Source organism: Schistocerca nitens, chromosome 4, assembly GCF_023898315.1.
Source record: "Schistocerca nitens isolate TAMUIC-IGC-003100 chromosome 4, iqSchNite1.1, whole genome shotgun sequence".
Taxonomy (NCBI): domain Eukaryota; kingdom Metazoa; phylum Arthropoda; class Insecta; order Orthoptera; family Acrididae; genus Schistocerca; species Schistocerca nitens.
In genome coordinates this window covers 856,322,129-856,341,000 of record NC_064617.1, presented here as the reverse complement: position 1 = coordinate 856,341,000, position 18,872 = coordinate 856,322,129, and the positions used below count along the sequence as shown (strand labels likewise).

General features: G+C 42.9%; 1 protein-coding gene across 1 annotated transcript in view; it reads left to right on the top strand.

The window, feature by feature from the left end:
- Window positions 1-18,872, top strand: part of LOC126252616 (testis-specific serine/threonine-protein kinase 1-like) — a 118,211-nt gene that overhangs the window by 48,843 nt on the left and 50,496 nt on the right. The window contains exon 3 of the mRNA XM_049953518.1: window positions 11,914-12,216. Within this exon, the coding sequence (XP_049809475.1) occupies window positions 11,914-12,216 (303 nt within the window). The remainder of the gene's footprint in view (window positions 1-11,913; window positions 12,217-18,872) is intronic.

The following is an 18,872-nucleotide window of genomic DNA, read 5'->3' as shown; positions in this document are numbered from 1 at the left end:
CTTCTGAGCACCTGCGTCTACTGCCTGTCCAGACGTTCAGGACTAAAACTGTAGGACACCACCGTCCACAAATCCCAACGATCCCTTCTGCCCCATCTCTACCACTTTAATGTAAGGGACAGAGAAACTCATCGCAAACCACATATAGACAGTGGGCAAAATAAAACTCGCCCGGAAAGTATTTCAGTTACCTTAAGATAGGCAGCCCAACGTACATCATCTGCACTTGGAGGTGGATGGAGTATGACGGGTTGCCTGTCTCAGGGGAGAGCACGACGTTGGGATCACGGATTTACTTCAAACTTTGTACACCCTTTAGTAGGCCATTAAAATAACACTTGGTGAAAGTAGTAACACAGTCTAACATAATAGTCGCGACACTCACTGCTGTAAAAGCTGTTACCGTTTCAAAGATGGAGCGACACTCGCGCTCCAAGCGGCGAGTAAGGTGAACGTCAGACGCGTCGTAAGCATAATGTTCGTTTTGCATCCATTTCCTACGTAATTTACGAAATATTTGAGTTATTTTCTTGCCTCCAAGGGTTTGTGTAGTATCAGAAGACATATATGTTTCTAAAAATGATTCTAAAATAACCGCAAGTATGGACAAAAACCGTGAATCGAGTGGCAAGCTACAACACATTCGTGAAGGAACACTTGTGATGTTGGATAGAACTGCAGCTAACCACGTTGATATCAAAAGAATATAAACACACAGATTCCCACGTAAGAAGTACAAACATGTACCTCTACATGCAAAAGCGATCGACAGCTCATTTATCGTTCTGTAGGCCTACTGCGTTTGTCATTGTCGTCGCCTGTTGCCACAAGTACGACCTTCATCTTTATATTATTCTAAGTGGGTCAAGCAACTGCCAAATAGTGGGAGAAATATGTTGAAAACATTATAATGAGATGATTACATTACATTTCACACAAAACCAAACATTTGAATAATTTTCAAACAATCTATCAGTGAACAAGGTACTAACAAAATAATGTCATCACACGAAGGAAGCAAGGAAAATTAAGTGACTAACAACAGAAGTTAATGAAATACATACCAAACATTACGCTTTTGTAAGACACAAATAACTGTACTTAATCTAACCACTTCATCGTCAAAGCAGGTCTGTGTTGACGATTCACACGAATCTGGCACTGACACATGGAGAGTTGAACTGGCTGCTTCTGTGTCATAGGACTGTTTTACAGCTTTAGATGGATTGTCGAATCTTTGTGGCAGTTTCCTCTCCATCGTCTGTTGAGCTGGCTTATTTGGGATGTCAAACAGTGTGTCTACTGCATTCCACACGAGTTTATTATTGTCTGCGTTCATGAACTGGTTTTGTTCGAAATGTAGCGAAAAAAACCTAATATTATTATACAGGTAAACTAGGTCTTTATTCATAAGGTCTCCTCGTCTGCTATTAAATAGCCGTTTTCTGCTACTAAAATGAAACATTAATCATTAATACACATGTAGTTTGCAAGTGAATCCTGACGATACAGTTTAGTAACATGATGGTATATACCTCTCAGGATTCTTAGGAAACCTAAAAACAGACAGCTGTGGTGTCTTCTTCCTGTTGTTGCTGCAATTTAGTGCGCTAAAAACTCTCCCGCTTGTATAAACCATTGTAGAAATCAAAATAAACAGCCACTCTTCGGTTTCACGGTCGCGCCGAACTCACCGTTTAAGTTACTGGCAGCTTGGGGCGCTGCCTGGCGCAGTAGGCAACAAAATCGAGGCGAAGTGTCACGACTGTAATGTTAGACTGTGGTAGTAAGGTGCACTACTGTGGCAATTAAGGGAAAATGCCAAGAGAAGTTTTTCGCGGCTGTACGTAGAGAGTTCATGGTGGTCAAGTGATCTGCGTTCGAGCTTCGTAAGACGAACGTTTATGAGGCGACGCCTCGACTACGGCTCATACTTATTTACTACTCTATTTTTTTCGTCATTGGTCATATTATTTAATTTATATGAGATTTGAGAAGTAATATAGTAAAAAAGAAAGCCACGTGTATTTGAAAATGTAATTACAAATAGTAACTAGCAAAATAACATATGAAATTCACAACAACTTCATGAAAATGCACGTGGTTTTTTCCATGTATTACCTCTCAAATAAAGACTATACGGAAAGAAGGCGTTAAGTCCAAATCTCACGAAAATGAGTTAGTGGTATCATTATGAAGTTCAGTACTTTCAGTTGGGTGAACGTAAATGAATTTGATGGGTTTAGTCACGGAGTTGTAGCCAGATTAAAATATGATATACACCTAGAAAACGGCTCAAGTCCGTCCAATATACGGACAGAAAGGTGCGTATTTCTGAGCTGTATTGATTTTTTTTCTCTGATTTTATGGAAGTCTCATTGTTGACATTGTTAAATCATTGTTGATCTTTCTTATCTATTGTCGAATCCAACACGGAGCAGATTTGCTGTGGTGGAACTGAATTTCGTGCCGTGATTTGTGCTAACACACAGCAGCCTTGACAATCCCTCCAGCGCATTGTGGTGTGATAGATAGAATTGAATTTCATGTAAAATCCGACTGAGGTCAGTGTTTCTACTGGTGATGGAATATCCAGAGTCAAGCTGCAATGGTAAGACTAGAAAAAGACAGACCTATGGTAGACAATCTGAAGTATCTTAAAAGCTAAGAACAATGTCACACGGCCGGCCGGTGTGACCTTGCGGTTCTAGGCGCTACAGTCTGGAACCGAGCGACCGCTACGGTCGCAGGTTCGAATCCTGCCTCGGGCATGGATGTGTGTGGTGTTCTTAGGTTAGTTAGGTTTAATTAGTTCTAAGTTCTAGGTGACTGATGACCTCAGAAGTTAAGTCGCATAGTGCTCAGAGCCATTTGAACAATGTCGCACGAAATAGGAGAGCATTGTAACTGTAAGAAGAATTGTACTGATTTGCTAACTGATACAGAGAAGTTTACATTAATATTTAATTTCAGTTTCCTGAAGAACTCGAACAGCAGCTACCCTGCGTAATTATACATTTCATTATAAGGTCAGAATAATGAGAGACAATACTGGGACAATTGTCTGTTTGTCAAAAGGCCTTTATATCACTGCATGGTATTTCAAAGAAAAGATTACAAACTATCAGGAATTCCTTTAAAAAATGAAGGCATGGCGCCAGTTAATTCTAGCATTTACGAAACGGAGCTTCAGCAGCTGCTTAACTGGATTTGCAATGTGCGGAGGTACGCCATCTTGCATGAAAATGATCCCATCCACACATCCACGATGTTGGAGAGCTCGAATGACTTGGTTGCGCAAAAGACACTCATTGCGCTTACCAGTGACGGTACAGGAAACAGGGCCGGAAGCACCTGTCTCTTAGAAAAAAATATGGCGCTATGATAAATGATGCCGATCTGCACCACACGGTGACCTTTTCAGGATGAAGTGGTACTGTTTGATTTGCTAGTGGATTTTCCGTTGGTCATATTCGACAAATCCGTGTATTGACATATCCTGTCAGATGAAAGTGTGCTTCGTCTGTCCACAAAATCTTCCACGGCCAATCACTGTCCACTTCCATGCAATCAAGAAATTCTGAAGCAAAAGTGTATCTTGCTGGCAGGTCAACAGGAAGCAACTCGTGCACATGGGTAATTTTGAATGGACAGCAAAGAAGGATGTTTCATAGGATTTTACGCACCGTGCTCACGGGTATGTCCAATGTTAGGGCAATTCTCTGTGGACTACACGTTTGCACACGACCACGCGCCTCCTGCATTGCTGTGGCCACTGCTTCCACTGACGTCGAATCAATTCGTTTCCTGTCTCTACCTAGTTTCACACCAAAAGAACCTATATTTTTCGAATTTCCGAATCATTTTCTTCAGAGCCATGGTAGTCATCCGACCAATGCCTTTTTTCAAACCCTTCAGTGCCCGGAACTTCTCCAGAGGGACGTGTGCACAGCCATCATTCTTGTATTACAACTTTAAAGCAGAGCACGATCCAGTATTGAGACAGTCATGGCGAACGTCGCAGACGCGAGAGGAGGAAAAGCCGTGTACCCGGCGTGTATATACCAACTTCAATGGGTCGTGCGCATGACAGGTGTTTTCATTTACGTATTCTGACATATCATCTATTAATCAACTTTCACACAGTTTTTTTTCTTCTGCCGTATGTTTTCCTCCTTCTCCGATAATATTGCGTTGCTTCTTATAGTCATTCTGACTAGTGGTGTTATTTCTACAGCGTTTTGAAAGTTTAACTTGAATTATAATCATCCTGTATTTTGCTTTTATTTTTTGTGGATTTGAATGTTACAGTATTCAGGCTCGCTACAACGACCTTGTGGTAACAAATCCTTGTATCTGACATGATGCAGCCCATTTGCTCGGGATTATTTGTTTCCAAGAGGTTACCTATGTTTTCATAATCATTTGCAGTTCCAGTGGGCGCATGAACTAATTGCTCAAAATAATTTTCGGAGAAAACATCCAGTAATATTTCCGACATTGTTTTTTAAGCCTACCACCAACTTTTAACGTGTATTTTAGCCAAATGTTAAGCGTACTCGTAGATTGAAATCGCCTGCAGCTATAACTGTATGAGTCGGGTATCTATTCGAAATGGGACTCAACTATTCCTTGAACCCTTCAGTAACTATAACATCTGAGTCGAGGTGTCGGTAAATTGGATTAACTGTTAACTTATTCCGGTTGTCGAGTATAGCGTCTATACATACTAACTGACAGTACTTACCTACTTCAGTTTCAATGAAACGTAAACTTCTTCCAAAAGCAACTCTGAACAACGTAAGGTCCGTGGTAAGAGTTTCAGCTGAACTTATCTCTGGTTTTAGCTGTCGCCTGTGTGTAATGAACCCCTATTGTATTAAACGGATCCAGAAAGCGCTACACCCATTGACTCTTATACGCATGAACAATATCATATGAAGCACAGCCCCCGATTACAATGATGATACGTCTTGGGCAAAAACCAACTGCCGGCCAGTCCCCACTGTGATTAATTACTACCCAGTGTCAAGTACGACAAAAAACTTGGCCTCTTTCAGAATCTAGAATATTCAGCAGTTGTCATACGTTGGAAACACTATAAAGTGCAACGATTTCGGAGGAAACATTACTATTCTCGGAATTAGATACTTTGTATATCAGCTGTATAATGATAATCAGCGAGCAGCATAAATGTGCAAGTCCAGGATTCGATGACACCCCTTCTGTAAAAGGTAGAGTAAGAGGTGCGTGGTGAAGGCCTATTACACACAAGGGAAGGAAGGATAGACAATATTTCATGATCACCTATTGCGATGCCTAACGAAACATTTTTCTGTGCAGCAGTAACCGATGCTACGAAATTTTGTGACAGATTACAGCTACCTGGCGAACTAAGAACCCAACACTGACCCTTGGCTTTTGTAGAAAATGAACTTACCAGCAGAACTATCCGGGAACACCTCTCAGCCTGTCACTAATAATTCTTCTATCGTACTATCATCGAAAGAGATGGCACTATGTTTAATACACTGGACTCGTATTCGAGAAGACAGTGGTTGGAATTCCCGCATGGCCATCCGGTTTCAGGTTTTCTGTGATTTCGGTAAATTCATTAAGGCGAATTCCGCTGTGGTTCCTATGAACGAGCACGGCCAACTTTCTTCCCTATCTTCCAAATACGAGCTTGTGTTTCGCTAATAACAATCTCAACATCGACTGGACGTTAAACCTTGAGCACTCTTCCTCTCCTTTTACATTTCGATACCCACATACCTCCTCTTACAGTAGTAGAGTCTTAGGGAGAAAGTATCGTTCAAGAAATAACTCGCGGGCTGAAACTAAGCGAGTTCCCACTATATCCTTTCTGCGAGCGACATTATGTCAGCAAGGAATAAAAAAGAAAGACACGCTTTCGTACTGAACTGGTGAGGCCTGGACTTATAGTTCATTCGGCAAAAACCTTGTCTTTGAAACCTAAGGGAAGGGGTTCGATACCTGGTCTGGCAGACAGATGTAATCGGCATCAAGTTCCAGCTATTCATCTAGAATGAGATTTTCACTCTGCAGCGGAGTGTGCGCTGATATGAAACTTCCTGGCAGATTAAAACTGTGTGCCCGACCGAGACTCGAACTCGGGACCTTTGCCTTTCGCGGGCAAGTGCTCTACCAACTGGCAGAAGTAAAGCTGTGAGTACCGGGCGTGAGTCGTGCTTCGGTAGCTCAGTTGGTAGAGCACTTTCCCGCGAAAGGCAAAGGTCCCGAGTTCGAGTCTCGGTCGGGCACACAGTTTTAATCTGCCAGGAAGTTTCAGCTATTCATCTGTTTGCGGCAGGGCGGGGTCGGTCGGTCGTTCTTTCGTCTCCTTACTCTCTCCCGGTCACTTTCATCGAACAGTTCACCTACCTCTATATTTCTTCCTTCCGACTTCCCTTCATTCTGCAGGAGTAGATACACGCTAGGCAGTGTAAAACAGCGTTGATGAAACCATTACCTAATAACTAGCACACAGAGGCCACGTAACTTAAGTTGCAAATCAGTTCCTGTAAGTTGATTTTCACAAATTTCGGGCGGTAGGAGAATGCATTTTAATTGCAGTAAGCATTTTATTCATGATGAAGCACATGAAATGGCTATCAAGTCTATATTTAATAAAACAAATGCTCTGTCATTCCAAGTTCACCGTCTACACAATATATTTCACACGAAAAAGCAGTCAGAATTCCTGCAAATCCGATCTGGTTAATTTTGCGATATAACAGTCACTGACCCACCACTATTAGCAAGTTGAACATTCGATTGTTTCAGTGGTCTTCTATGTTAGAAGTGTTAGCCAAAATATTCCATAAAGAACACGGAATATGCCACGCGGAATTGTCTCTACAACCAGAAGATCATACGCATCTAAAACTTCAACTAATTAATTCCGAAACATCACACTTTCCTCAAAATGTTCGTAAGTTAAACTGCTTTAGTCACGACACGTTCAAACTGAAGTGATCGCACTAGCTCTTCATTTTACATATTATTTTCGCGGAGACATCTGCCATGGTGTTACCTCGGAAGCAGGTTAGCGAGCGACCCTCTCGATGCTCCTCTCCTCTCTGCCTATCTAACTATCTGCACGCGGGAACCGCTTGGTTCTGATTGGCTATTGATCTGAATGACCAATCAGAATGATCCTTCCAGCTCATTCTCGCACAAAAACTTGCCGTAGCCAACCACTAATCAGATAGTCATTTACGTCATTACAATTTCAATTTCTTATATATTGTTTAATAAAATAGAACGAAATGTGTGGTGTGCGTACTGTAAGACCTTCGGTACACACACCATCAGATTATTTGACTTGTCGCTCTAATGAAGTAGCGAGTGTCAGCAATATGTCTCGTGGTCTTATTGTGGCGTGTTTATCTTCTGACGTTAGGTCAGACGATAGAAATGCCACTTGCACGCTTAGAGTAGCAGATTGACGGTGACCAACTTTAAACAGAACTTGATTAATTTTCACACACATTTATTAAAATAATAACAAGCATAAACATTACTTAACTTGACTCTGGATGCTATTTACAATTGACAATCTGAAGTGCCTTGGGTCTTGGTACGTTAATCTTATTCTCACATATCTCTGATACTTGACAAAGTGTCTATACATTTCTCTTCATGGCTATGTACAGGAATATGATAATCTTATTAGGCGCAGACTGAAAAATGGCTATAGACTGGTACAGACAAATGCAGACTGGTACAGACTAGTGCAGACTAATGCAGACTGACTAATCGGAGGTCTGTACATTCGTTATAATACCTCGCGCGTTCATGTATCACTGCGCGAGTGTGATGCGTGAGGAAAAAAGGTTCTACGTTAGCAGCAATCTAATTGGCTGCGTTACATATTAATACATGGATCGGCGGAAGCAGAATTTGGTCCGTCTCTAAGGCAGTGCCATCTCGTAGTGCAGAGACGGACGAGCGCTGCGCCTGCGCTGTTATGCTTAGCGGGGCGCGCTCTAGTGGGAAAGTTGTGTACGCGCTGACTACGCGGAACTATGTACACAACAAAATGCAAAATATTCCTTAATAATATAGAAACTTATTCCGCTTCAGACTTTTACTCTGGCTGCTCTCTTACAAAAGCAATCACACATCGACATACATATTGTTACAACACAATTTTCCCACAGTTTAATGACATCAAGTTGTAATGTACGTCCCATATACACTCTTTCATTCATTCCCATGTATTTACACAACAAAATAATAAGTAAATAGTAATTTTGAATGATTTTTATACTACATAACGTAGAGTATTTAAAGTTTCGAAAAGAAAATTCCAAATAAGTGGTTTTACATACCGCGAACTTTGTTATGTCTTCATATAACACTAAAAGACATTTGGTTATTGTTCCAAACTGAGTTTTGAAACATAAGTGACAGTTTTAGAACATTTAAGCAGTTTTCTTAATGTCCATAACTATAATAGATAAAAATCTGAAATTTTGATAGGATTCCTTCCTTAATAACAAAAGATTGCGTACCAAGTTTGAACAAAATCAGATGATAATTACAATAGTTTATTTCGATTTGTAGGGGGTATGAATCTGCGTACCGACTGAATGTTACTTGAGACCTTTCTCACGGCCGGTAGCGTCAGCTGCGCTGTGAGTCAGAGCGAAGAAAGAAAACGTAGCCATCCTGAAGCCACCGTGCTACATGGCTTCGTGTCTTACTGCATCGAATGTTATTTCGTAATAACTTACTACGTTACACACCCCTTAAGAACCTAAAATTACTCTTGAGTGCATTTGAGATTCTTAGAATGGCAATGTTGTTATTAGTGAACTCTACACCGACACATTTAACTATGGGTCTTCTAATTAAAGTTGTTCCTAATTACAAAAAATAAATTTTTCAAGGGAACAAAATATCAAAAATTACATTACAGCTTTTTTCACAATGTGACATCAAAGTTCAAAGGCTTGGACTTGATAACGACTAGCAAAATTAATTTACAAAATTTCCTTTTTTCTTCAGAATTAATATCTTTTATACAAAATTCCTCCTCTTAACATTTTTCAAAAAAAAAATATTATCAAACTATTTACATTAGTAAACCTCTTACATTATTTGCTTTTCAAACAGCTGAGCAAAACTGAATGTACTGAGACATTACTCTCTTTACGTATTCTGATCAACACTAAACTGACACATAATATTTTTAGTGCAACACAATCTGACTTTCAAAACTCCCTACAAAAGAATGGCCCTGACTAACAATAACCTATACCTTTCATGAATCTCTTACCTCACAAAACTCTTCGTTACTCAAACTACTGCAATACAGCGTGCGCCAATACTGCCAGCTGAATAAAAGATTCTAACTACTGAAGGCACTAACTACTGATAGGCATAGTTAGCAAATGAAAGATTTTGATAGAGAACAAACAATGTATTTACCTTAATAGTGTTCAAAAGTCATAATATGTAGATCAGTTCATGACATCCAGTCTTACAAAGTCACTGTCTCTGATGGACACACGTCCAGATCATCCACTCCCAAAACTCCGCCATCTCTTTCCCCACATCCACCACTGCTGGCGGCTCACCTCCAACTGCGCAACGCTACGCGCTGTTAACAGCCAACTGCACAACACTACAATGGCGACTATACCAACAATGCCACCCAGCCACAGACTGCACACAGCACAGCCTGCGATTTTAATACAAAGCGCTACGTGGCATCACCAACATAAAAACCTAAACATCCTACTTACAATCGTCTGGAGAAAATAGAGTGCGGTGTTGAGCACACTTAACGTACACTACTGGCCATTAAAACTGCTACACCAAGAAGAAATGCAGATGATAAACAGGTATTCATTGGACAAATATGTTGTACTAGAACTGACATATGATTACATAGACCCTGAGAAATCAGTACCCAGAACAACCACCTCTGGCCGTAATAACGGCCTTGATACGCCTGGGCATTGAGTCAAACAGAGCTTGGATGGCGTGTACAAGTACAGCTGCCCATGCAGCTTCAACACGATACCACAGTTCATCAAGAGTAAAGAATGGCGTATAGTGACGAGCCAGTTGCTTGGCCACCATTGACGAGACGTTTTCAATTGGTGAGAGATCTGGAGAATGTGCTGGCCGGGGAAGCAGTCGAACATTTTCTGTATCCAGAAAGGCCCGTACAGGACCTGAAACATGCGGTCGTGCATTATCCTGCTGAAATGTAGGGTTTCGCAGGGTCCGAAATATTTCAAATGGCTCGGAGCACTGTGGGACTTAACTTCTGAGGTCATCAGTCCCCTAGAACTTAGAACTACTTAAACCTAACTAACCTAAGGACATCACACACATCCATGCCCGAGACGGGATTCGAACCTGCGACCGTAGCGGTCACGCAGTACCAGACTGTGGCGCCTAGAACCGCCCGGCCACTCCGGCCGGACGCAGGGATCGAATGAAGGGTAGAGCGACGGGTCGTAACACATCTCAAATGTAACGTCCACTGTTCAAAGTGCCGTCAAGGCGAACAAGAGGTGACCGAGACGTGTAAACAGTGGCACCCCATACCATCACGCCGGGTGGTATGCCAGTATGGCGATGATGAAACATGTTTCCCATGTGCGTTCACCGCGATGTCGCCAAACACGGATGCGACCATCATGCTGCTGTAAACAGAATATGGATTCATCCGAAAAAATGACGTTTTGCCATTCGTGCACCCAGGTTCGTCGTTGAGTACACTATCGCAGGCGCTCCTGTCTGTGATGCAGCGTAAAGGGTAACCGCAACCATAGTCTCCGAGCTGATAGTCCATGATGCTGCAAACGTCATCGAGCTGTTCGTGCAGATGGTTGTTGTCTTGCAAACGCCCCCATCTGTTGACTCAGGGATCGAGACGTGGCTGCACGATCCGTTACAGTCACGCGAATAAGATGCGTGTCATCTCGACTGTTAGTGATACGAGGCCGTTGGGATCCAGCACGGCGTTCCGTATTACCCTCCTGAACCCACCGATTCCATATTCTGCTAACAGTCATTGTATCTCGACCAACGCGAGCAGCAATGTCGCGATACGATAAACCACAATCTCGATAGGCTACAATCCATCCGACCTTTATCAAAGTCGGAAACGTGATGGTACGCATTTCTCCTCCTTGCACGAGGCATCACAACAAAGTTTCGCCAGACAACGCCGCTAAACTGCTGTTTATATATGAGAAATCTTTTGGAAACTTTCCTCATGTCAGCACGTTGTAGGTGTCGCTACCGGCGACAACCTTGTGTGAATGCTCAGAAAAGCTAATCATTTGCATATCACAGCATCTTCTTCCTGACGGTTAAATTTCGCGTCTGTAGCACGTCATCTTCATGGTGTAGCAATTTTAATGGCCAGTAGTGTACTAAACAAAGGGAGCTCGAGATGTCGGCTATATCTAAATATCGCCAGGAAAACGGACACAAAATACAATTTGAAAACGCGAGAGTCGTGCATCGTTACACTGGGTGTCCATTATAAAGTAGGCAGCTGAAATTGGAAGACACGGCGACAGTTTTAACGGAGATCAGTGGTACACACTTAGTAGAGCAAGGGATGGGCAATGGATATTCAGCGAAAGTAAAGACGGACGCTTGGTGCTTGTAGGAAAACGGAAAAGACAGTTTCAGTCGTGGTGCCAGTCCCTTGCACCAGTTGACGTCCTGATGAAGATGGCGGAGACGCTGTCGAAATCTCGACTGTTTAATTCGAAATTACACGTCTCATAAACTGAGTAGATTTTATTCTGTCTTCATTGTCATTTGCCTAATTGTGCAGGGGATTGCCCTCTTTTGAGCAGTTGATCCCACATGTTATACGTGGCGGCTGCCATTGGCGTTTCTGTCAATTTGCAGGGTAAGGCGATTCTAAGCACCACGTACTGTGGCTCACTGGCGTATGCTCCGCCAGAGATCCTCAAGGGGACTCCGTACCACCCCAAGGTAGCCGACATTTGGTCACTTGGAGTCATCCTGTTCGTCATGCTCAACAAGGCGATGCCCTTTGACGACACGAACGTGAAGCGGCTGCAGGAGCAGCAGATGGCGCGCCGGTGGAAGTTTCGCTCCAAGGTGGTCAACATCCTCAGCGACCAGGTCAAGCGGCTCACGACCTCCATGCTGGAGCCCGAGACCAACAGGAGGGTCAACATCCAGCAGGTGAGTTGCCAGCGCCGAAATGACATCAGCATACTGGCAATCCGTACGGAATCCTCGAGGCACATTTTGACGGAACTACAAAATTATTTCCTGGACCGGCTGACTAGCAGTTGCACCTGAGAGATAAAGTTTTGTAGTTGATGGAATGGGGTTCACATCCTCATACACGCATTCTGATTCATATTTACTGAGGGTTCCCTACACAGTCATTAACAGCTGAATTGGGCACCTTGTTGCACACACTTTTGCCTTGATGACTGTGACGGCTAACATGGCACCGACTCCACGAGACACCAAAATCATTATTAGGCTATCCTCAGTATCCATTCTGAGCACTAATTTGCAGTCCAGAACTCACTGAAATTGGTCACAGACGGATTGAAGTCGTGAGCATTGTTCTGGAAGTGTGTCAGTATCGCCGGATACCCTCATGCAAGCTCCCTCATATCAGTAGAGTTTTCCTCCAACAATTGTGACACAATCAGGGAGTGATGCCGTGGTACAGTGTCTTACTGAATGTACTGAACGGCTCTGGGATGCTGCAAACAAACGAAAGGATATCCGTGATCGTACAGTAGGTGCCTGTTCTGTTCGTCTGTGAGAGATGATGGCAGGTGTTCCAGAGGCCCCTTTCTACCACACTTGGACATATTCTACACAAGAATATCACCACCACCAGTCTGTAAGGTCTCTTATTGCCAAGAACAATGCATCAGCTGATATGATCCTCGATGCAGTTGAACAGTGCGTCTACCAACAGGTACTACTGCCTATCACTCCGTGTGACCTTTTTCCATGCTTTGGAAGTCCACTGGCGGTGTTCCTGGAATTATGATAAGAACTTCGCCTTGTGACGACTGGTGAGCGGATGTACTTGTGTGGGCCAGTTCTTTCCTGTATGCTATAGTAAGTAGACGGCGCTTGAGATCACCAACAGTTAGTTGGTTAGCGATTTGCCACAGTGTGTGGCACTGATACAATTCTTAATCGTCGATCATGACCTTTGTCATCTATACGCGTTTGGTCAAGTCAGCTGAAACAGTCGGTAGCAGTTCCCCACAATCTAGACATTCACGGAACACCCTTTACAATACTGCACATGAAAAGCCCAGAATCGGCTCGATCTCGGAAATAGAGTGTTCGACGCATTCGACAGCAACAATCTGGCTGTGTCGAATGCTCTGATATCGCGCTTTGCGAACGTGGGGGAGACCTCGTTAAGACACTAGACTACATTTTAAGGAGACTGCATTTCACGACAACTAAGTTGACAGTTGATGGTTGGAGAGACACCATCACAGTTACATGTAGTCTGCGTAAACCAGTTACGTTGGCCACTGATTCATCGTGTGCGCAGATGATATTAACCACTTCACCATCAGCTAAGGCCTGAAGGTGGTGCACTGAAGCACCGAAACTGATAGCCATACAATAAATGACTTTATAAGAACTGCTGTAGGTGTTTCATTTTGATACAACGGTGAAAGGCCGTAGTCCCGCAGACCTCCAGTCACAAGGTCTGTCTGATTCTACTAGGTGACTGAAGGCAAACACCGAGATGGTTCTTAGAGAAAAGACAAAGCCTATTTTCTTCCACATCCTTCGCCAACTTGTCCTCCCTCTCTCTCTCTCTCTCTCTCTCTCTCTCTCTCTCTCTCTCTTTAATGGCTTTGCCATTAATGGTTCGTTGAGGCCAAATCTTGCTTCCACTTTTACCCTGAGTACTTTGCCAAATTTGCACTTGATTGTCTCACGGACATCTAGCACAGTACAGGTAAGCAATGTACGTTTACCCTGCAGTATACACTGACGAAATTCTCTGCATCAGGTGTACTCTAACAAGAAGAAAATAAATAAATAAAATAAAATAGAAAATGAAAATAATAAATAAATGAAAGAACGACGCAATACGAAGAAATTATGCGAATGTGATGGAGATGTGATGTACGTGTATAGGCAAACGATTCATTACAATTTCAGAAAAATTGAATGATTTGTTCGAGAGAAATATCTTCACGAATTGGGCAAGTCAATACACGTTGATCCAACTCTAGCCCTTGCTCAAGCAGTTACTCGGCTTGTCATTGACCGATAGAGTTGACGAATGACCTGCTGAGGGATACCGTACAAAAATTGCGTCCAATTGGTGCATTAGATCGACATCTACGTCTACATCTACATCTACATGGATACTCTGCAAATCCCATTTAAGGGCGTAGCAGAGGGTTCATCCAACCAGCCTTAACACAATTCTCTATTATTCGAATCTCTATAGCGCGCGGAAAGAACAAACACCTATCTCCTTCCGTGCGAGCTCTGATTTCCCTTATTTTATCACGCTGGTCGTTTCTCCCTATGTAGGTCAGCGTCAACAAAATATTTTCGCATTCGGAGGAGAAAGTTTGTGATTGTAATTTCGTGAGAAGATTCTGCCGCAACGAAAAACGCCTTTCTGTTAATGATGACCATCCCAAATCCTGTACCATTTCAGTGACACTCTTTCCCCTATTACGCGATAATACAAAACGTGCTGCCCTTCTTTGCACTTTTCCGATGTACTCCGTCAATTCTATCTGGTAACGATCCCACACTGCACAGCAGTGTTCTAAAAGAGGTGGGACAAGTCTAGTGTAGGCAGTCTCCTTAGTAGATCTGTTACATTTTCTAAGTGCCCTACCAATAAAACGCAGTCTTTGGTTAACCTTCCCCACAACATTTTCTATGTGTTCCTTCCAATTTAAGTTGATCGTAATTGTAATTCCTAGGTATTTACTTGAATTTACGGCCTTTAAATTTGACTGATTTATAGTGTAACCGAAGATTAACGGATTCCTTTTGGCACTCATGTGGATGACCTCACACTTTTTGTTCTTTAGGGTCAATTGTCAATTTTCGCGTCATTCATATATCATTTCTAAATCGTTTTGCAATTTGTTTTGATCTTCTGATGACTTTACTAGTTGGTAAACGAGAGCGTCTTTGCAAACAACTTAAGACGACTGCTCAGATTGTCTCCCCAATCGTTCATATAGATAAGGAACAGCAAAGGGTCTATAACACTACCATGGGGAACGCCAGAAATCACTTCTGTTTTACTCGATGACTTTCCGTCAGTTACTACAAACTGTGACCTCACCCACAGAAAATCACGAATTCAGTCACATAAATCAGACTACATTCCATAAGCACGCAATTTCATTACAAACCGCATGTGTGGTACAGTGTCAAAAGCCCACCGGAAATCCAAAAATACGGAATCCATTTGAAATCCCTTGTCAATAGCATTCAATACTTCGTGCGAGTAAAAAGCTAGTTGTGTTTCTCAAGAACGATCTTTCCTAAATCCGTGTCGACAGTGTGTCAATAGACCGTTTCCTTCGAGATAATTCATAATGTTCGAACACAATATATGTTCTAAAATTCTGTTGCATATCGACGTTAATGATATGGGTCCATAATTTAGCGGATTACTCTTACTACCTTTTTTGAATATTGGTGTGACCTGTGCAACTTTCCAGTCTTTTGGTACGGATCTTTCATCGAGCAAACGGATGTACATGGTTGTTAAGTATGAAGTTATTGCATCAGCATACTCTGAAAGGAACCTAGCTGGGATACAGTCTGGACCAGAAGACTTGCTTTTGTTAAGTGATTTAAGTGGCTTCACTAGTCCGAGGATATCTACTTCTACATTACTCATGTTGATAGGTGTTCGTGATTCGAATTGTGGAATATTTACTTCTTTTTCTTTTGTGAAGGCATTTCGGAAGGCTGTGTTTAATAACTCTGCTATCGCGTGGAGAAGGCATTGATTGTATTTTGCCGCTAGCATACTTCACATACGATCAGAATCTCTTTTGATTTTCTGCGGTCTGTTCCTTTGATCATCCTTCTCTAGCTGAACCAGTGTTCATTCTCTATCGATCCCACCAGTGTCAGGACATTAGAGCCAAACCTGGATTCACTACTTTCGTTTTGAAATAGCAGTTAATGATTGTTCACAATTCGAAAGTGGTTTAGGACCGACCCACACATCCTGTACAATTCCTTTACTACATGATAAAAAAGAATAGATTCTTTCAGTTTTAGTTCCATTCGATTTTAGCCAATCCCATACCGTATTTATTTTCTTTTGGAAGAAGGCGTTAAAAACAAAATTGTTGCTTTCTTCGAATTCTTGTACCCCGACATTTCTGTTGTTAAATCCAAAGTCTTGCAATGGAGATCGCTCATTAGCTTTTCCGATTATTAGCGTTAAAGTTCACCATTATCAACTCGTAGCAAGATTTTATTATCACCTGCAAATATCCATAAAGCTCTTCAGTTTGTTCAGCAGGATATCAGTACGCTGGTGCATAAACTAAACTAATATTCATGAAACATATTTTATTTATTTTTGAAACAAGTCTTGATAATCTGTCTGAATTTATTATAATTATTATTGTTAGATTGTTTTTATTCTTCTTGTATACCATAAAGCCCACTATTGAATTTCCTCCCTGTTCTGTTCCTCTGTAGTGAAGCACATGTCCTGAGGCTAATAGCATTTTGACTTCGGTTTTGCACTTCTGATAACCCTCTTGTATCTCGGTTGATCTTATTTCAATCCTCTTCCAACTCAACTAAACTCTCTTCTATTCCTAACATTCTTCAATTTATTGTCTCTACATAAAAAGTAATACAAGCATTTAGGTTTAAGAAGTCCATGTTATTGTCTGTTCAGCTAAACTTCATGTGACTGGGCGTGCTCTGTGATATGAAGCCATTGCCGGAGTTGCTGCAGTTCACTAATTTCCATATTCTTTTTTCACATTGGCCGGAATACTGACGTCACAGGAACTTAAGTAAGGCAAAGGGGCCTCCGAGAACGTAACAATGCTACCTATCCTGCCAGTGTTCGAAGAGTTTGCCAGTGTGCTCATAGCAATCTCAGTTTAGGTCTGAGTGCTTCCAAACGTCGGGGTCTGGTGAACATGACCAGTTGGTGTGCTTATCAGGCGCAATCAGGGGCCTCAGGTCTCCAGTTAATATTGCGATTTAGCAGTAAGTTAGTCTTTCTATTGACAGTTGCGTCTGCGTTCAGGATCAGAGTCGATGAACGTAAGTGCAATGTTCGTTATAAAATAAATCTTCAATCATACACGATCAGCGAGTGCATTCCCCACTCGTTCCTCTGAATTCTTAACGTAACTATGCGTGTTGTTTGGCCACTGTGCACATCGATAAGGCCGTCGCAGCGAGAACAAGTGTAAGTGTGCACCAGGCTATATTTAGTATTAGTGCGTCGCCTCACCACGGAAAGGTTGTAGTACAATATAAAGGAGCTTAGAACCTAAGTCAAGATTGAGACTAACAGATACTTGTTATGTCTAGTGCCTGCAAAACTTATAACAAAAATTAACTGAGAACAAAGTCCTCTAAACCTGAAATCAGATTAAAAAATGATGCTAACACTGTGGAGAGCTACCAGAAAGTGTGGAAGACTGTATGCAGAAAGCGCAATACCATCTGCTCGTCTACAGAATCAAAGTTGATAACACAACAAGATGTCACAAATTACACTCCTGGAAATTGAAATAAGAACACCGTGAATTCATTGTCCCAAGAAGGGGAAACTTTATTGACACATTCCTGGGGTCAGATACATCACATGATCACACTGACAGAACCACAGGCACATAGACACAGGCAACAGAGCGTGCACAATGTCGGCACTAGTACAGTGTATATCCACCTTTCGCAGCAATGCAGGCTGCTATTCTCCCATGGAGACGATCGTAGAGATGCTGGATGTAGTCCTGTGGAACGGCTTGCCATGCCATTTCCACCTGGCGCCTCAGTTGGACCAGCGTTCGTGCTGGACGTGCAGACTGCGTGAGACGACGCTTCATCCAGTCCCAAACATGCTCAATGGGGGACATATCCGGAGATCTTGCTGGCCAGGGTAGTTGACTTACACCTTCTAGAGCACGTTGGGTGGCACGGGATACATGCGGACGTGCATTGTCCTGTTGGAACAGCAATTAACTTTGCCGGTCTAGGAATGGTAGAACGATGGGTTCGATGACGGTTTGGATGTACCGTGCACTATTCAGTGTCCCCTCGACGATCACCAGTGGTGTACGGCCAGTGTAGGAGATCGCTCCCCACACCATGATGCCGGGTGTAGGCCCTGTGTGCCTCGGTCGTATGCAGTCCTGATTGTGGCGCTCACCTGCACGGCGCCAAACACGCATACGACCATCATTGGCACCAAGGCAGAAGCGACTCTCATCGCTGAAGACGAAACGTCTCCATTCGTCCCTCCATTCACGCCTGTCGCGACACCACTGGAGGCGGGCTGCACGATGTTGGGGCGTGAGCGGAAGACGGCCTAACGGTGTGCGGGACCGTAGCCCAGCTTCATGGAGACGGTTGCGAATGGTCCTCGCCGATACCCCAGGAGCAACAGTGTCCCTAATTTGCTGGGAAGTGGCGGTGCGGTCCCCTACGGCACTGCGTAGGATCCTACGGTCTTGGCGTACATCCGTGCGTCGCTGCGGTCCGGTCCCAGGTCGACGGGCACGTGCACCTTCCGCCGACCACTGGCGACAACATCGATGTACTGTGGAGACCTCACGCCCCACGTGTTGAGCAATTCGGCGGTACGTCCACCC